This window comes from Mobula hypostoma, chromosome 5 (genome assembly GCF_963921235.1).
Source record: "Mobula hypostoma chromosome 5, sMobHyp1.1, whole genome shotgun sequence".
In the NCBI taxonomy this organism is placed as follows: domain Eukaryota; kingdom Metazoa; phylum Chordata; class Chondrichthyes; order Myliobatiformes; family Myliobatidae; genus Mobula; species Mobula hypostoma.
The window spans coordinates 101,328,896-101,349,537 of NC_086101.1; the positions used below are offsets into that span (position 1 = coordinate 101,328,896).

General features: G+C 44.3%; 1 protein-coding gene across 1 annotated transcript in view; it reads right to left on the reverse strand.

The window, feature by feature from the left end:
* The window catches only part of LOC134346871 (contactin-associated protein-like 5), a 1,673,098-nt gene that overhangs the window by 688,650 nt on the left and 963,806 nt on the right, over positions 1-20,642 (reverse strand). The window contains exon 11 of the mRNA XM_063048676.1: positions 13,450-13,556. Within this exon, the coding sequence (XP_062904746.1) occupies positions 13,450-13,556 (107 nt within the window). The remainder of the gene's footprint in view (positions 1-13,449; positions 13,557-20,642) is intronic.

Below are 20,642 nucleotides of genomic sequence, written 5' to 3' on the forward strand. Positions count from 1 at the left end.
CATTGCACTTTCTCCATCTTTTCAGCTAGGCCACTAGCGGTGCAAAACAGCTCAAACCTCTGGATGCATATTTTCCAGTTTTCAGGTAGATTACCTTGTCAGCTTAAACTTGACAGTGCCTGTAACTGTGACATCTTTTATGTGTCTTCTCTTCCTTTTTATTTTTCACGTTTTCTTCTGACACCATGTAATATTGATGTGACTCAGACACCGCTGTAGATTGAACAACCCCGTTTATTCACCAGGCTTCCATTTTTTAAACTCTTTCCACGTCCTGACGTCATACGCACTCTGACTCTACGAATACTCACACAATACATTACAAGTGGGAGACATTGTCCAAGATGGCATGCAACTTGGACAACATCCTCTTTTCAGACACCACCGTCAGAGAGTCCAGTTCCATCCCCACAACATCACTGGCCACCAGTGAGTTTGTTGATTCTGTTGGTGTCTGCTACCCTCAGCCTGCTGCCCCATCACACAACAGTAAACATGATAGCATTGGCCAACACAGACTCGTAGAACATCCTCAGCATCGCCCGGCAGATGTTAAAGGACCTCAGTCTCCTCAGGAAATAGAGACGGCTCTGACCCTTCTTGTAGACAGCCTCAGTGTTCTTCGACTAGTCCAGTTTATTGTCAATTCATATCCCCAGGTATTTGTAATCCTCCACCATGTCCACACTGACCCCCTGGATGGAAACAGGGGTCTCCGGTGTCTTAGCCCTCCTCAGGTCTACCACCAGCTCCTTAGTCTTTTTCACATTAAGCTGCAGATAATTCTGCTCACAGCATGTGACAAAGTTTCCTACCGTAGCCCTGTACTCAGCCTCATCTCCCTTGCTGATGCATCCAACTATGGCAGAGTCATCAGAAAACTTCTGAAGATGACAAGACTCTGTGCAGTAGTTGAAGTCTGAGGTATATGACAAATAAAGTTGATTGTTGATCCTGAATCCCTAGTGCATCTTCTTAAATGCTTTTCTGGATTAATATCCATTTAGCAATTTTTGCTCAAATCATTGACATCATCCCACAGACTAGAGACTTCTCCCCTACTCGCCCCACTTTCAACCACCAGACCATTTCTTGTTTTGTTCTCAAGCTGCTACATTTAAATCCAAATTATTAATATATTACAAACAAAGAACCCTGTTAGTAACATTCTTCCATTCATAAAATCATCTATTGACTAATACACTTTACTTAGAGTCATTGAGTACTAGAGACACTAAAGAGTACTAAAGAAACACTCCCTATGGCCTGTCAAGTCCATGCCGACATGAACAGCATCAAGGACACCTTCAAAAGGCAATGCCTCAAAAGGGCACCATCTATCATTAAGGACCACCCTCACCCAAGACATCCCCTCCTTTCATTGCTACTATCAAGGAGGAGGTGCAGTAGCCTGGAAACACACACTCATTGTTTTGGGAACAGCTTATCCCCTCCGCCATCATGATTTCTGAATGGACAATGAACCCATGGGCACTATTATTATGTACTGCATAAATGCTGCCTCAAAACAACATATTTCACAAAATATGCCTGTGATATTAAATGTGATTCTGATTCTGACCTGATCTTTTGCCTAGTTTCATCTAACTGCACTCAGACCATAACACTCCAAAATCCTCCTATCCATAAACCTCTCTTAAATGTTAACATTGAACTCACATCTACCACTTCTGCTGGCAGCTCGTTCCATACTCTGAGTGAAAATATTTCCCCTTAAATATTCACGCTAAACCATGAACCCTGGTCCTCGTCTCCCCAGCCTGCGGAGATAAAAGCCTGCATGTATTCACCCTATCTGTACCCCTCATCATTTTGTACACCTCTATGAGATGTTCCCTCATTCTTCTCACCATTAAGCCAATTTTAAACCCAGTTCCTCACCTTTCATTAGATCCAATGATCTTTTTATCTTTTTAAAACCAACCTGCCATGCGAGATTTTGCTGAAATCCATGGAGACTATATTGCATGCACTGCCCTCATCAACCTCAAAATTGTTGCACAGACTTGAGCTTGCCCTAACTAATATGTTCTGTCTGGAATTGTTTAATCATTGCCTTTCAAAATGAAGGCTTGTACCGTCCCTTATAATTATACTTAATTAAACTACTGGACCTGTAATTACTTGGTTTATTTCCTCCTCCTCACCAGGGAGGATTGAAAAATAATTATCTTTTTTTACTTTTAAAATGGAATGGTAATTTATCCATTCTCAAAGATGCTAACTTATTATTGCGTATTAAGACTTCCTCTTTAACAATGTTGCTCTGTCCTATAGTTTAACCTTATCCTCCTTAAATATAATGTAGACTCATTTCTGTCCTTGATGGTGAATCCACAAAACATTCAGTGAAACAACATTTTCCAGGGAACTACACGTGAAGTGCATCTGGCTGCGGATCTTTGAAGACTGCATTAGGGATCTGGAGCAGCAGCTGGGTGACCTACAGCTTGTGCGAGAGAATGAGGAGATAGTCGATCAGAGTTACAGGGAAGTAGTCACCCCAAAGTTGTAGGAGACGAGTAGCTGGGTGACTGTCAGGAGAAATAGAAATGTGAATAGGCAGTTAGCGCAGAGCACACCTATGGCCATTCCCCTCAATAATAAGTATACCGCTTTGGATAGTGTTGTGGGGGTTGGGCTCCCAGGGGAATGCCATGGAGACCAGGTTACTGGCGCTGAGCATGGGTTCACTGTGAAGAAGGGAAAGGGGGAGAAGAGGCGAGCAGTACAGTGGCATATCCCTCTCAGGTCCAACCCTTCCCCACCTTCACCCTTTCAGATCTGCCTGAGAACCATGATTGTGCATCTTTTACATACCTGTTGCATCCCTTTTAAAATGGCTATCATGACACACCGATGTATCCCTTTTGGGTCTGCTTCTGCATTCCTTCCTGCCGTCCCCTATCCTTATTTCTTTCTGATTTTGCTTGGTTTTCACAGCCTGTTCATGCTACCCCACCCTCTTCGGGCTTGCCATGTTGTAGCTCTTCATTTTGTCTAATACACTTCCAGTCACCCTGCTCTCTTTATTTCACTCTGTAGAGTAGACGATTACTGTTACACATTCCTGGGTTTGTTGCCTCTTCACTGTTCATTCTTGCTGGGATGCTGGGCAACCACTCTTCCAGGCTCACTTGGGCTACACTGTCATTCATTGGTACTATTCTTCTATTTCTATACTCACTGCGAATCTTAAATTACTTACAAAGAGGCTGTGACCCCCACAATTAAGAGAAATATCTTCCCCACATCAGCAGGACTGATGAAGCAAGCCAACTCTAACGGATTAAGCTTGAATAATCAGGTTCAGGAAACAACTGGAAGAGACCCCATAAAAGGGGACATGAGGTGAATTTAGAGGAGCAGACGAAGGAGAATCCAGACAGATTTTATCAGCGTATTAAGAGAAAAAGAAAAAAACAGCCGAGGGATTGGAGGTGTTAAAACATATGAAGGTAAGGAAATCTTAAGGGCTTGGGAAGCTAGAGAAGAAATTTTGGGAGCCCTAGTTGAGATATGTGCATCATTGTCAGTGATGGATCAAGTGCCAGTAGACTGGAGGGTAGCTAATCTTGCACCCTTATCTATGGGGGGGGGGGTGGCTGTAAAAAACCTGGGAACTAGTCTGGCAAGTCTGACATCTGTGGTAGGTAAGTTGCAGAGGGTATTCTGAAGGAGAAGATATACATGCATTTGAAAAGCTGGATCGATTAGGGGAGATCATGTCTCACAAATTTGAATGAGTTTTTTGAAGAAGGAAAACAGTCATTAAGCTGGAAAGAGTGCAGACAAGATTTACAAACATGTTGCTGGGACTTGAGGGATTGAGTTATGCAAAGAGCTTTAACAGCATGGGACTTTATTCAATGAAGCATCAGAGAATGAGGGTGATCTTATAGAGGTGGAAAAAATAATGGAAGTTCTTGAACCTGGTGGTAAGAATCCTAAGTACCTTCTACCTGATGGCAACAGCAGGAAGAAAGCATGACCTGGATGGTGGGCATCTTTGATGATGGATGCTGCTTTCCTATGTCAGTGGATGAGTCCATTACTGTTTGTAGGATTTTCCATTCAAAGCATTGGTGTTTCCATACCAGGCTGTGATGTAGCCAGTCGATACACTCTCCACTACACCTCTGTAGAAGGTTGTCAAAGTTTTAGATGCCATACTGAATCTCCGCAGGTTCCTGAGGAAGCAGAGGTACTGCGGTGCTTTTTTCACAATTGCATTCACATGGTAGTTCCAGGACAGGTCATCTGAAATAGTAACACCCATGAATTTAAAGTTGCTAACTCTCTCCACCTCTGATCCTCCAATGAGGACTGGCTCATGGGACCTCTGATTTCCCTCTCCTGAAGTCTATAATCAGTTCCCTGGTCTTGCTGACATTGAGTGAGAGGTTGTTGTTATGACATCACTCATCCAGGTTTTTAGTCTCGCTCCTGTATCACCACCCTTCATACAGTCCACAACAGTGGTGTCATTAGCAAACTTGAATATGGCGTTAGAGCTGTACTTAGCCACACAGTCATAGGTGTAGCGCAAGTAGAGCAGGGGCTAAGCACACATCCCTGGGGTGCACCTATGCTGATGGAGATCGTGGAAGAGATGCTATTGCTAACCTGAACTGACTAGGGTCTCCAAGCAAGGAAATCTAAATCCAGCTGTGCAAGGAGGTATTAAGACCAACAACTTGAAGCTTATTGATTAGTTTTGAGGAGATGATGCCATTAAATGCTAAGCTGTAGTCGATAAAGAGCATGCATCTTTGCCGTCCACATGTTCCAGGGTTGAGTGAAGAGCCAATGCTGTGAACCTGTTGCTCCAGAAGGCAAATTGGAGCAGATTGAAATCACCTCTTGGGCAACCTCTCAAAGCACTTCATCACTGTGGATGTAAGTGCAACTGGGTGATAGTCATTGAGGCAGATCACCATACTCTTCTCAGGCACCGGTACAATTGAAGCCTGCTTGAAACAGGTGGGTACCGCATCTTGCCGAAGTGAGAGGTTGAAGATTGCAGTGAACACACAGATCAATTGGCCAGCGCAGATCTTTAACTTGTGACCAGGTACCCTGTTCAGTCTGACTGCTTTCCGTAGATTCACCCTTCTGAAGGCAGTTTGCATGTCAGCTTCAGAGACCAAGATCATAGGATGAGGGGGTTTGCAATGGTTCCTCCATGGTCTGATAGTCAGACCAAGCATAGAAGGCATTGGCTCATCTGGAAGCAATGCCCTACTGCTTCCCATGTTGCCTGATTTAACTTTGTAGGAGGTGATAGTATTCAAACTCTACCACAGCTGGCAAGCATCCCTTATTGGTTCAAGTTTGGTCCTGAATTTCCACTTCACCTATGAGGTGGCTTTCTGGAGATCATACCTGCACCCCTTATAGCTTTCTTGATTTCCAGACTTGAATGGCTCTTATCTGGCCCTCAGCAGGTTTTGGATCTCATGGTTTATCCAGGGCTTCCAACTGGTGAAAATTCTGAATAATTTAGTGGAGACACACTATCTACAGCTGTCTTTAAAAAGTCTGTTACAATCAAGGTATGTTCATTCAGATTTCGATGTGAGTGCTTGAACATAGCGCAGTCCACTGACTCAAAGAAATCCCGTAATTGCCACTCTGCCTCCCATGACTACCTCTTAGTTGTCCTAATCTCTGGAGCCTTGCATTCTAGGCTCTGCTTGTAAGCAGGTAGAAGGACAGCTAAGTTATCCAGTTCACCAAAATGTTGTCCAGGCAAGGAATGGTAGGCATTCCTTATCTTAGTATAACAGTAGTCTGGTATGTTGCGACTCTGGTGCTACAGGTTATATGCTGGTGATAATTGGGTAACGTTTTCTTCAAACAGGCCTGATTGAAGTTTCCAGCTATAATTTGAAATGCTTCTGGATGGACTGTTTCTTGTTTGCAGACAACATTGTGCAGTGTCACAAATGCTCGATTATAGTCGGCTGCTGGTGATATATAATCTATGATCAGGATCACAGATGAGTATTCCTGAGGCAAATGAAATGGATGATATTTGAACATTAGCTGTTCCAAGTCGGGGAAATTTAAGTTTGACAGAGCCACCATATTGGAGCACTAACAGGAGTTAACCATAAAACACATACCTCTTCCCTTTACCTTACCTGAGTTCAGTGCATTTTGTGAATCGTGAATCCTTTTGGTCTGATGTCTGCATCCAGCATAGCTGGAGATAACCACACTTCGGTACAGCATACAATTGAGCAGACTTTCATCAGCCTCTGATCAAGCAGGCTTGCCCTCAAATCCTAATTTTATTCTCCAGTGTATGCACATTTGCCAACAAGATGTTGGGTAGAGTAGGTCTCATACCTTTGCATTTCAGTCTGGCTTGGATTCTCCCTCTCCTGACTCACTTTCAGCCATGGTGAGAAGCTTTAAAGGCACCGTGCCTGACTGGCCCGTGTCAATGTGAGATCTGGAGATCATTCACCGATGACACCATGTTTGTTGGCAGAATCTAAGATGGTAACGAGGAGGCTTAAGGAGTGAGATAGATTGGCCGGCTGAGTCGTGTCTCCGCAACAAACTTGCACTCAATGTCAGTGAGACCAAGGAATTGATTGTGATTTTTCAAAACAGGATATCAGGAGAACACATGGGAGTCCTCATTGAGAAGTGAGCAGTGCAAAGTTTGAGCAGCTTCAAGTTCCTGAGTGCCAACATCTCAGATGATCTATCCTGGGCCTGCACATTGATGAAGTCATGACGAATGCATGTCAATCGTGCTACTTCATCAGGGGTTTGAGAGGATTTCTTATTTCACCAAAAATTCTTGTAAATTTATTATTAAAGTGCATATATGTCACCATATACAACACTGAGATCTATTTTCTTGTGGGCAATCACAGTATCTATAAGAAACACAATAGAATCAATGACAGACCACACCCCAACAGTATAGACAAAACCCAATGTGCAAAAAGAAAACAACAAACTGTGGAAATACAATAAGAAAGAGGAAGAAAGAACCAATCTGGCAAATTTACAAAGAAAAGTAAGAACTGCAATGACAAATTCCAGAAAATACTATGTACATTCGTATGTGCTTAGATTAACACTAACTAGGATAGAAGGGGGAAGAGGAATAACAGACATTAATAAACTACACAACAGTCAGATATACTTTCATCTAAGAAAATAGGAATCAGCCCTCCACGCAAGCATATGCAAATCTGATAAGAAGTACGCACCACTAAACTTAAATGAGACCAAAATGCAGAAAAATGAAGGTATTATCACTATTAAAGAAAAAGTTAAGAAATGGAAGAGCACGACCCTCCATGGAAGACATCCCAACGATCTCAGCAGACTCGATGTTAATAAGAAAGTGTCGCATGCCTGGCTCAAGAATTGGAAAACTCTTCCCAGAAACAGAAGGGTCCTTTGTGGCAATGTAGGACTAGGCGATTAACACAAAAAAAGCAAAAATACAGAATAAAAGACCAAGAAATTCAAAATGATAAATGTAGAAAATGCCAAGAAAATCCAAAAACAACCCAACACATTACAGGATCCTCTAGTTTAAAATAATCTGATTACTTACACAGGTACAATGAAAGAGCAAACATCATTCATCAAAATCTTGCTTTAAACCACAAACTCATAAATGAAATCACATCTTACTATAAATACAAGCTTGGTCCAGTTTTAGAGTCAGAATACCACAAAATATATCACGACCCATCCGTTATTACATATAGGGCAATCCATAATAACTGTCTGGATATAATATTACAGGATAAAAAAGCAAGAACAACTTACTTAATAGATCTAGCCATTCTAAACGCATAACTTACAGAGATCAACAAATGAGGAACACCAGAAATATGCTGAATTCAGAGATGAAATTGAAAGACTGGTACAGGAACAGGATATACATTGTCCTGATAGTTATATCTACAACTGGTATCATCCCAAAAGCACTACACAATAACATTAAACAATTAGGGCTACACAGTAATATCTATGTAAATTTTCAGAAAACCAAAATGCTAAACACCATGAGAATAATCCAAAAGTTTCTAGCAATTGACAAATGAGCATGCCTGTACCTCAGGTTTTATCAGTTTAAGCTGAGGAGAAAAATAATAATAAATAAATAAACAATAAATATCAAGAATATGAGACGAAGAAACTTGAAATTGAGTTGTTAGGTTGTGGGAACAGTTCAGCGATGGGTTGAGTGAAATAATTATGGTTCATGAGCCTGATGTTTGAGGGGAAACAACTGTTCCTGAACTTGGTGGTGTGAGTCCTGAGGCCCCTGTACCTTCTTCCTGATGGCGGAAGTGAGAATAGAGCATGTCCTGGGTGGTGGGGATCTTTGATTATGGATGCTGCTTTCCTGTGACAATGCTCCATGTAGATGTGCTCAATGAGGAAGGCGGGGCTTTATCCTGATGGACTGGGCCATATCCATTTCTTTTTGTAGGACTTGCCGCTCAAGTGCATTGTTGTTTCCATACCAAGCTGTGATGCGGCCAGTCAGTATACTCCTCACTACACATCTATAGAAATTGGTTAAAATTTTAGATGTCATTGTGAAACACCACAAACCTCTAAGCAGAGGTAGAACCATGCTTTCTTCACAATGGCACTTATATGCTAGACCCAGGACAGATCCTCCGAAATGATAACACCAGGGATTTAAAGTTGCTGACCCTTTCCACCTCTGATGAGGTCTGCTCATGAACCACCTGAAGTCAATAATCATCTCCTTGGTGCTGCTGACACTGAGTAAGAGGTTGTTGCAGCTAGTCAGGAATAACATTCACACCACCAAGGATATCTTCAAGAAGGACGCATCCATCATTAAGGACTCTCACCATTGGGATGTGCTTTCTTTGCCTCACTTCCATCAGGGAGCACGTACAGGAGTCTGATGGCCTACACTCAATGATTCAGAAACAGCTTCTTCCCACTACTGTCAGATTACTGAGCAGCCTATGACCCAATAAATACTATCTCTCTATTCCCTTCCTTTAAGCTATTTATTTATTTTTGCATCTATAGATTTTTCATGTCTTTACACTACTCCTGCAGCAAAGCAACATGTTTTCCATGATATGTCAGTGATCATAAACCTGATTCTGATTCTGATTCTGATTCTGACTTCCAAGGCATTTGGACAGGTAGATGAATGGGAAAGATTTAGACGGGTCAAACATGGACAAGTTGGATTAGCTTAAATCAGATTCTTGGTCAGCATGGACATGCTATCCTGAAGGGTCTGTTTCTATGCTATATGAATCTATATCTCTATGAGGAGCCAATATTGATTGGCTTGTAAAGGAATTGAATAATAATCTGATAGAGAATGGAAGTTTAGCATTGTTATTGATTAAAAGTGTATGTAATATTGTTTGTGACAAATAAGTATTGCATTAAGTTCCCTGCTAGTCCACAACAATGTACATATACAGCATACTGAGGCAAACTGTGAAAGGTCTTTGAATAATTTATAAACTGCACTCAAATTCTATTAATTCCTTACATCTGTGTATCAAACTGTCCATTCTTCAATGGGCTCTGCCAGTGGTTGGGAACATTGTATAGAAAACCATACACTCAAAGAAACACAGGGAGGTTGTGAGGAGCAAGAATATTCTCTGCAGAAAGCAGGCACATCAATGCTTAAGAAAAAAGTGGAGAAGGGTGAATATTCTGGTGTGTGTCATTTATTTAACATGAAGAAATGATTAGGTAAGACCTTCCCTTGGAGGTTTAAATGGTTCCCAAGAGGTCAGTGACAACCTAATTGTGGACTACATGATGGAAGTATTGTGTCTCATTTTCCCATCCTTTTTCTGATGTGACGAAAAACCAAGTTATCAGAAGATTGATGCTAATGAGAGAGAGATAAGTGAGACAATGGAGAAACATTCAAAATGTTAATAAGAGAGAAGAGAGAGATTAACGAGAAAGAAACACATTTCGGAATATTGACAGACCGGTTGCTTTGAACCTGAACTGTTTGAAGTTTGATGAACAGGCGATACCCCAGCAGGGGGATAAAAAGAACAGGTTCGCTAAGGCACGAGAAACCACGAGATCACGAGATAAGGAGACCCTGGAAGAGTGGTGTACCCCCACAAGTTGGTGGGAGTTTAGAGATCTGATCACAGGAACCGACCATAGACGTACAGGGTGAAAAGGTACGATCGGCGGGAACCTGGTGTGTGTGTCTGCCCTTGCCTGGGTGCCGAGATCACCACGGAAGAACGGTCATTTCCGGAACGGAGGGGTCATAGTCGGTGACCACAGAAGACACAAAAAGGGTCCGCCCGAAAGCCAACTGCAAAGAACATCAAAGGTCTGCTGAATCAGATTTGCATATTCTCTCTCTCTCTCTCTCTCCAACGGCACAACAGCGATTACTGCAAACTGTACTAAGCTGAACTGAACTCTGCGTCACTTGAGACTGATCATTTTACCCCTCGACTGCGATACAGCTTGGTTGATTCCTATTATCCTAGTTCTGTGTACATGTGTGTTTTATCATTGCTAACCTGTTGCATTTATATCCATACGATTAGAGTACTGTGTTACTTATTTCTTTAATAAAACTTTATTAGTTTCTAGTAAACCAGACTCCAACTAAGTGGTCCATTTCTGCTGGTTTGGCAACCCAGTTATGGGGTACGTAACACTGATCACACTTAGGTTACAGATTGGTGAACCAAGCAATGTTACACTAGCCGCCCAAGTAAATAGAAATGTTACCAGCTCGTAGAGGCAGAGTCCTTCAGCCCACCTCTTCCATACAATCAAATAACCATCCAAGCTAATCCACTTTGCCCACATCCTTCTAAAACTTTCCTATCCATGCATTTCTCTAACTATTTAAGGTTAAAGTTAGAGAAGTCGATGTTCATGCCATCAGGTTGGAGGCTACCCAGACAGAATATAAGGTGTTGCCATCAGGTTGGAGTCTACCCAGACGGAATACATTGACTTATCTAACTTCCGCTAATGCCCCACCTCCCCCTCGTACCCCATCCGTTACTTATTTTTATACACACATTCCTTCTCTCACTCTCCTTTTTCTCCCTCTGCCCCTCTGACTATACCCCTTGCCCATCCTCTGGGTTCCCCCCCCCCTTGTCTTTCTCCCCAGACCTCCTGTCCCATGATCCTCTCATATCCCTTTTGCCAATCACCTGTCCAGCTCTTGGCTCCATCCCTCCCCCTCCTGTCTTCTCCTATCATTTTGGATCTCCCCCTGCCCCTCCCACTTTCAAATCTCTTACTAAGCCTTCCTTCTGTTAGTCCTGACGAAGGGTCTTGGCCTGAAATGTTGACTGTACCTCTTCCTAGAGATGCTGCCTGGCCTGCTGTGTTCACCAGCAACTTTGATGTGTGTTGCTTGAATTTCCAGCATCTGCAGAATTCCTGTTGTTAACATGTATTTCCCTCAGTTCCTCCATCTCACTGGACCCTCTGTCCTCTACTACTTCCAGAAGATTATTTATGTCCTCCTTAGTGAAGAGAAGACAGAACCAAAGTAGTTATTCAATTGGTCTGCCATGTCCTTGCTCCCCATAATCAATTCACCTGTTTCTGTCTGTAGGGGACCTACTTTTGTCTTAACCAATCTTTTTCTTTTCACATATCTATAAAAGCTTTTACAGTCAGTTTTTATGTTCCCTGCCAGTTTTCTCTCATAATCTTTTTTCCCCTTCCTAATTAAGCCCTTTGTCCTCCTCTGCTGGACTCTGAATTTCTCCCAGTCCTCAGGTGAGCCACTTTCTCTGGTTAATTTGTATGCTTCTTCTTTGGAATTGATACTATCCCTAATTTCCCTTGTCAGCCACGGGTGCACTACCTTCCTTGATTTATTCTTTTGCCAAACTGGAATGAATAATTGTTGTAGTTCATCCATGCAATCTTTAAATGCTTGCCATTGCATATCCACCGTCAACCCTTTAAGTGTCATTTGCCAGTCTATCTTAGCTAATTCACGTCTCATACCTTCAAAGTTACCCTTCTTTAAGTTCAGAACCTTTGTTTCTGAATTAATTCCTGTCAGTCACCTTTTGTACTGACACTTAATGGTCACATAATCAATCTGTATATATAAGCTATCTTATGTATTTACCTTTATATTTATTGTGTTTTTAATATTATTGTGTTCTTTATCTTTTTTTAGCACCGCATTGAATCCAGAGTAACAATTATTTTGTTCTCCTTTACACCTGTGTATAGGAAATGACATCAAACAATCTAGAATCTTGAATCCCAACCACTTGCTTTGACAGTACATACCTATCACTGTTACCCTTCAAGTATCCATTACTTTCCCCTTTCGTGTTTAACCTATGCTGCCTAGTTCTTGATTCCCCAACCTTGCATTCGAGTTAGGGTCAGGGTTAGGCTGCTCATATTCACTGAACAAACCCCTCATGATGTTGTGGATGGCATGGCAGTGAGTCAGTTAGCACTGTTGCAGTGTTAGTGACCTGGGTTCAATTCCTTTGCAGTGTAAGGGGTCTTGATGCTCTCTCTATGACCACGTGGGTTTCCTCTCCTCCCATGTCTGTGCGGGTTTGTAGGTTAATTGACCACATGGGTGTCATTGAGAGACATTAGCTTTTCGGGCTGGAAAGTCCTGTTGCCATGCTGTCTCCAAAAAGTGAAAAGGTAGGTACTTCTATAACATCATTTCTCAGTCTCCTGCACTCCAAAGAAAGGTGTCACAGTCTCATATTTATTTTTTATTTTATTTAGAGATCCAGCATGGAATAACCCTTCAAGCTGCACGGCCGAACAACCCCTGATTTAACACTAGTCTAATCATGGGGCAATTTACAATGACTAACCTACTAACCGGTACATCTTTGGACTGTGGGAGGAAATTGGAGCATGCAGAGGAAACCCACATGCAAACGAAAGGAACATACAAGCTTGCTTCTGGAGGACGCCAGAATTGAACACCAAAATCTGATGCCCCCAGCTGTAATAGCTTCACGCTAACTGCTACGCTATCATGGCGCTTCACAACATGGAAATGGGGCCCATCCATCAAACTAGTCTGTATTGACCAAAATTACCAGCTTACCTAGTCCCATTTGTCCACATCTGACCCATATTCTCTTAAAACTTTACTGTCCGTATTCTTGTCAACTACCTTTTAAATGATGTTAATGTATCTGCTTCAACCACTTCCTGTGACAGCTCATCTCATAGACTGACCACCTTCTGGGTGAAAATAATGTCCTCAGATTCCTATTAAACCAAGTCTGTCCAGTCTCTCTCTGTAATTCAGTCCCTCGAGATCTGAAAACATCCTTGTAACCACTTGAATAACACGGTCTGACTTGGAACTATTGAGCTGTAAAAAGTCTCAAAAATATGAGAGTAAAGTGCCTCACAATGTTTACTCACAGTTATGGCAGGTGGCTCCAGTGTAGTCGGTCCCTGTACAGTTACAGTAGAACATACTCCAGGACTGGGAACATTCTCCTCCGTGTTCACAGTAATTTGGTAAGCATCTGAAGCACAAGAAAAAGGAAGGAATGTACTGAATAAATGTGCGAATACAGCAACATTAGTTGCCAAGTCAAGACGAGTCAAGTCACTTTTTATTGTCATTTCAACCATAACTACTGGTACAGAACACAGTAAAAATGAGAAAGCATTTTCCAGGACCATGGTGCTACATGAAACAATACAAAAACTACACTGAACTACCTAATAAAACACAAAAACTACACTAGACTACAGACCTATCCAGGACTGCATAAAGTGCACAAAACAGTGCGGGCACTTCAATAAATAATAATAAACAAGACAGTAGGCACAGTAGGTTGGTGTCAGTCCAGGCTCTGGGTATTGAGGAGTCTGATGGCTTGGGGGAGGAAACTGTTACATAGTCTGGTCCTGAGAGCTCGAATGCTTCGGTGTCTTTTTCCAGATGGTTGGAGGGAGAAGAGTTTATATGAGGAGTGAGTGGGGTCCTCCATAATGCTGTTTGCTTTGCGGATGCAGCGTGTGGTGTAAATGTCTGTAATGGCGGGAAGAGAGACCCCGATGATGTTCCCAGCTGACCTCACCATCCGCTGCAGGGTCTTGCGATCCGAGATGGTGCAATTTCCGGACCAGCCCATGATGCAGCTGCTCAGGATGCTCTCAATACAACCTCTGTAGAATGTGGTGAGGATGGGGGGTGGGAGATGGACTTTTCTCAGCCTTCGCAGAAAGAAGAGACGCTGCTGGGCTTTCTTTGCTATGGAGCTGGTGTTGAGGGACCAGGTGAGATTCTCTGCCAGGTGAACACTAAGAAATTTGCTGCTCTTAACGATCTCTACGGAGGAGTCGTGGATGTTTAGTGGAGAGTGGTCGTTCTGTGTCCTCCTGAAGTCAACAACCATCTCTTTTGTTTTGTTCACATTCAGAGACAGGTTGTTGGCTCTGTACCAGTCCGTTAGCCACTGCACCTCCTCTCTGTATGCTGACTCATCGTTCATGCTGATAAGATCCACCACGGTCATGTCATCAGCAAACCTGATGATGTGGTTCGAGCTGTGTGTTGCAGCACAGTTGTGGGTTAGCAGAGTGAACAGCAGTGGACTGTGCACACAGCCCTGGGGGGCCCCCGTGTTCAGCATCAATAGCTGGCATGGCAGTGTAGTGGTGAGCACGAATGAGAGTTTGATGTCATCTGTAAGGCATCTGTATATCCACTGTTACGTACCCCGTAACTGGGTTGCCAAACCAGCAGAAATGGATCACTCAGTTAGAGTCTGGAGTACTACAACTAAGAAAGTTTTATTAAAGAAACAAGCAACACAGTAATCGAAAGGATAATAAATGCAACAGTACAGCGATGATAAACACACATGTGCACAGAATTAAGATAACAGCATCAATCAAGCTCTATCGTTGTCTAGGGGTAAATGACCAAATTTCAAAATGACTCAAAGTTCAGTCCAGTTCAGTTCGCAGTAATCGTTGCCATGGCGATGGACAACGTGGGGGAAGAGAGAGATAGAACAGGAACAACTGATCATTCAGAACGGCTTCACTCACAGACCGGCGAGATTGCTCACAAACAACTTTTTGGGCAGGTCCTTGGTGATGTCACCTGAGGTCACCGACTGTGACCCCTCCTCCAGATGTGGTCGATCCTCTGCAGTGAACCCGGCACCCAGGCAAGGGCGGACACACACCGGGTTCCCGCTGATCGTACCTTTCCACCCTGGTCGTTGTCTGATACTTCTCACCCATTCGTGAGAGGCGCACCGCTTCCAGGGTCTCGTTACCTCGGGTGGCGTGTGTCTGTCTTAGCGAACCGGTCCCTTTTTATCCCCCTGCTGGGGTATCGCCTGTCCATCACTTCAAACAGTTCAGGGTTCAAAGGGGGAGCCGCTCCAGACAGCTCTCTCTCTCCCACGTCCCTTCATTACACATCTCCAGACGCTGCTCCATTGTTCCTTATCTCTCCTTCCCCTGAGGGCAGGTGGCAGACCAACTGCTGATGCCACTGATGCTAGCCCAGGCCAGCAAACATCTTAATTTTATGTGTATTCTCGTCACACTTCCCCCCTTTTAAGGATTTTTACCGGGAGGTAAAAATTACAAACATGAATACATTATTTGATACATACACAAATATACATCTTTAACAGCTATTTGGCTAACACAGCGAGTTTGAAGCTGTCAACACCTTGACAGACAGTCATCACATTTTCTGTTCCTTTTACACGTGTTATTAATAATCCCTTAGACCAGGCTCCAACTCAGCAAACTTCATAGTGGCCAAAAACACTGATGAATTGCGATCAATGTAACCTCTCATTTGGTTTTGTCCCGGACCACAATAACAAGGGTCGTCCCATTCCGACTCAGTTATCTCTCGCAAGGGCTTAGTAGGAGGGGGACGGGTATTGACCGCAGAGTTATTGCAAAACTTCCTGCAGTACCCCACCATCTCCAAGAGCCTTCTGAGGGCCCTCTTGTCTGTCGGGGTTGGGAGGTCAGCGATAGCCTGCACTGTAGCTTGCATCGCTGCCAGCTGCCCCTGTGTCACCACAATTCCCAGGTAAGTGACCCTCGTGTGGCCGAATTCATTTTTTTCAAGGTTCACAATCAAGCTGGCTTCAGACAGCCGTATTAAATTGCCAATACACACCTCTGTGTTCATCAGCCCTTTAGTCACTGAATTACTCAATATATATGAGTGTTCTTTACTAGGCCGCCCTATTGTAACAGACATAACCCAACGTCCCAGTTCTTTGCATTTCCTCGGGACAATCAAACACACAGGTGCGAGTCGTTTAATTACTTCTTCTGAAGATTCGCTTTGTTCGGGGATTAAGGGAGAGACCTTATCAGTAGACCTGGCCAAAACAATAGCCTTCTCCCATCTGACCGATCCCATCCTAATCTTTTCAAAATGGTTTTTTCCTCTTATCAGGGGGCCCCTAGCTTCATTGATTTCCACGCTAACACCGACTAGGTTTGTTAGCATATCAAAAGCCGGTGACCGTCTCAGTTCGCGTCGCTCATGATCAATAACATTCTTCCCCCTGGGCAGCCGGTAAATCTCTTTCATGATTCCACCAACTGTTTCCTCCAGCACCGCAAAATCTCCACCAGGGGGTACCTCGTGGGCCATGTTAAAAACCTCATCCCCATAACTCTTTTGCACCACCCCCCAGTCCTCATCTGCGGGTACTGTACTTGATTTCCCTTTTCTCCTTAGCACTTCCTCCTCCGCACAATAGCCTACTAGTTCCTTTGTTAAAGCTGTGTCAGAGAGAGCTGTCTCTGCCACAACGATCAGCCCCTCGTCTCGCTCCTGCGTCTGCACAAATTCTTTCCTGGCTACTGCTACGTCCGTCCCAGCTCCCTCACTACCTCTTATCTCACTACACCCTGTCTCATTCAAGGTTGGCAAAAATGTTTCAGCTAAATTTACCACCACAGCTAAATTCACTATCGCGGGCCGGTGATGAACCTGTGAGTCCATGGGCGGGGCCTCAATGCTGGCAGGCTGACCTGTCAATCTCACGACTGGGAACACGATTCCCCCGGCGATGTCATTACCGAGCAAGACTTCCACGTCTTTCATCGGTAATTCGGACCTAACCCCGATCGTGACTAGTCCAGAGACCAGGTTGCTCTGTAAGTGTATCTGGTGCAAAGGGACTGACTCTGTCCCTTCCCCAACACCTTTAAACTCTACCTCCCCAGTCTGGGTCTCTGAGCTAAACTCTAATACACTCTTCAGTATTAGTGACTGACACGCTCCCGTGTCTCTCCAGATCCGCACTGGAACTGGTTTTAACCCCTCCTTCACTGACACCAGTCCGGCCGAGATAAACCTCTCGCGCCCTTCCTGGACTTTTTCAGACCTGTCCTTCCCTAGCGGTTCGCTTAACAGCTCGATACAGCCATTCAAAATTTCCGCTTTTCCTTTCCCCGTCTCCTTCCTTGGGGCAAAGCACCTGGACGCAAAGTGTCCGGCTTTCCCACAATTATAACAGACGACCCCAGGAGACTTCCTACCAGACTGCTCCCGGTCTACCTTATCCTTTTCACTAGTCCCCGGCTTACTTTCTGACTTTTCCGGCGGACTCTCCCCGCCGTCCTGACTACCCTTCTGGTAGCCTTTACTCGGGGCAAACTTCATTTTATGCGTCAACGCATACTCATCCGCTAACTTAGCAGTTGCAGCTAACATGGCTGCCTCTTTCTCATCGAGGTAGGGTCTCATACCCTCAGGGACACAACCTTTAAACTGCTCAATCAGGATCAGTTGTAGCAGTCTGTCATAATCCCCCTCTACCCCTTTCAAGGCGCACCAATGCTCACAATATGTCTGCATCTCACGGGCAAACTCCAAATACGTGCGGTCCCACCGCTTCCTCGCATTCCGGAACCTCTGCCGGTATGCCTCCGGGACCAACTCATAAATCCTGAGGATGGCCTCTTTCACCACCTCATACTTCTGGGCATCTTCCGCGGATAAAGCGGAGTAAGCTTGTTGGGCTTTCCCTTTCAGCACACTCTGAAGTAAAACAACCCACTTATCCCTCGGCCAGTCCTGACTTATAGCCACTTTTTCGAAGTGGAGGAAGTACCGATCCACGTCGGTATCGTCAAATGGGGGAACCAGCCTAACCTCCTGGGTCGCCCGGAACCCTCCACCTTGGTTTGGCACGAGCCCCTGCTCGGCCCTTATCTTTAACTTCTCCAGCTCAAATTCCCTTTCCCTCTGTTTCTCCTCTCTCTCCAACTGTCTGTCCCTCTCTCTCTCTTCTCTCTCCAACTGTCTTTCTCTCTCTTGCCTTTCTACCTCTTTCTCTTTCTCCCACCTTTCTAACTCTCTCTCCTGCCTTTCTAACTGTCTCTCCTGCCTTTCTAACTGCTTCTCTTCGTGTTCTAACTGCCATACCCGGAACTCGTGCTCGAGTCTCAGTTTTTCAAGCTGTACCTGTACCGCGTCTCCAGCAGGTTTTTCAATAGACACCACCCCCAGCTCACCTTGGGGAAACACACCTTTAGATACATAGTGCTCTACAATAGCTCTGTGTATCTCCTCTCTCCTCATTGTCGACTTCACCTTAGCAAGATTCAACCATTTTGCCACAGCTATCAATTCCGATTTCCTGGCATCCTCTAATGCCTCCAAGGTCGGCGCCTTTATAAATTCCTCAGCCTCCATTTCTGCTGTTTGTCTTTTCTTTCTTTCGGGAATTTTAACCCAATCAATTTACTCCGTCCCAAATTTAGCGTTCAAAATCCCGGGCGAGCCCCCACTTATGTTACGTACCCCGTAACTGGGTTGCCAAACCAGCAGAAATGGATCACCCAGTTGGAGTCTGGAGTACTAGAACTAAGAAAGTTTTATTAAAGAAACAAGCAACACAGTAATCGAAGGGATAATAAATGCAACAGTACAGCGATGATAAACACACATGTGCACAGAATTAAGATAACAGCATCAATCAAGCTCTATCGTTGTCTAGGGGTAAATGACCAAATTTCAAAATGACTCAAAGTTCAGTCCAGTTCAGTTCGCAGTAATCGTTGCCATGGCGATGGACAACGTGGGGGAAGAGAGAGATAGAACAGGAACAACTGATCATTCAGAACATTGCTTCACTCACAGACCGGCGAGATTGCTCACAAGCAACTTTTTGGGCGGGTCCTTGGTGATGTCACCTGAGGTCACCGACTGTGACCCCTCCTCCAGATGTGGTCGATCCTCTGCAGTGAACCCAGCACCCAGGCAAGGGCGGACACACACCGGGTTCCCGCTGATCGTACCTTTCCACCCTGGTCGTTGTCTGGTACTTCTCACCCATTCGTGAGAGGCGCACCGCTTCCAGGGTCTCGTTACCTCGGGTGGCGTGTGTCTTGCCTTAGCGAACCGGTCCCTTTTTATCCCCCTGCTGGGGTATCGCCTGTCCATCACTTCAAACAGTTCAGGGTTCAAAGGGGGAGCCGCTCCAGACAGCTCTCTCTCTCCCACGTCCCTTCATTACACATCTCCAGACGCTGCTCCATTGTTCCTTATCTCTCCTTCCCCTGAGGGCAGGTGGCAGACCAACTGCTGATGCCACTGATGCTAGCCCAGGCCAGCAAACATCTTAATTTTATGTGTATTCTCGTCACACCACCTACTGGAATGCATGGGTTTCCTTTGAGTGATCCAGTTTCCTTCCAAAGTTAGTAGGTTAGTTGGTCATTGTAAATTGACCTGCGTTTAGGCTAGCGTTAAATCGGAGGGTGCTAGGAGGTGCGGCTCAAAGGGACGGGGGTGGGGGGGGGGGTGCTGTTCTGCACTGCATCTCAATAAATAAAAAAATATTAAAACTGGGGAAGCACAGAAGTGACCTGAGACTTGTGAGAAGCAACACACATAAAAGTTGATGGTGAACGCAGCAGGCCAGGCAGCATCTCTAGGAAGAGGTGCTGCCTGGCCTGCTGCGTTCACCAGCAACTTTTATGTGTGTTGCTTGAATTTCCAGCATCTGCAGAATTCCTGTTGTTTGAGACTTGTGAGAAGAGGGTTAATGTTTGGGCTGGAGTAACAGTAATTATCTGCTATGTCAATCAGGTACAACAAGGATAATGGTAACATCTAAATTCCTCATCTCCTGAGATCAGTACAAATAGACAAATATCCATAAGAAATTGTGCCAATGTTGCAAAGGGGAGAAAGATGGTCGCCATAGGGGGTAATGGGCAGGTGAGGAGAAGAGACGGGTTAAGAGAGGAAACAGAATGGAGATGGAAAAGAGAGAAGTGGGAGGGGGAAGAAATTAACCGATGTTCAAGGAATTGATATTCATGCCACCAGGTTGGAGGCTATCCAAACAGAATATGAGGCGTTGATCTCTCAACCTGAGAATGGTCTTATCATGCCAGTAAAGGAGGCCATGGACAGGTATTGTATGTTAGAGTTGGAATGGAAAGTCGAATTGAATTAGATAGCCATCAGGGAATCCTGCTTGTTGCAGTTGGAGGGACTTGTGTTGCAGTTGTCGAGTGCTCGACTGTTACATGCTCAAGGAGATCTGTTTTTTTTGTGAGAATGATGTAATGGTCTTTTGGAGATCACCTGATGT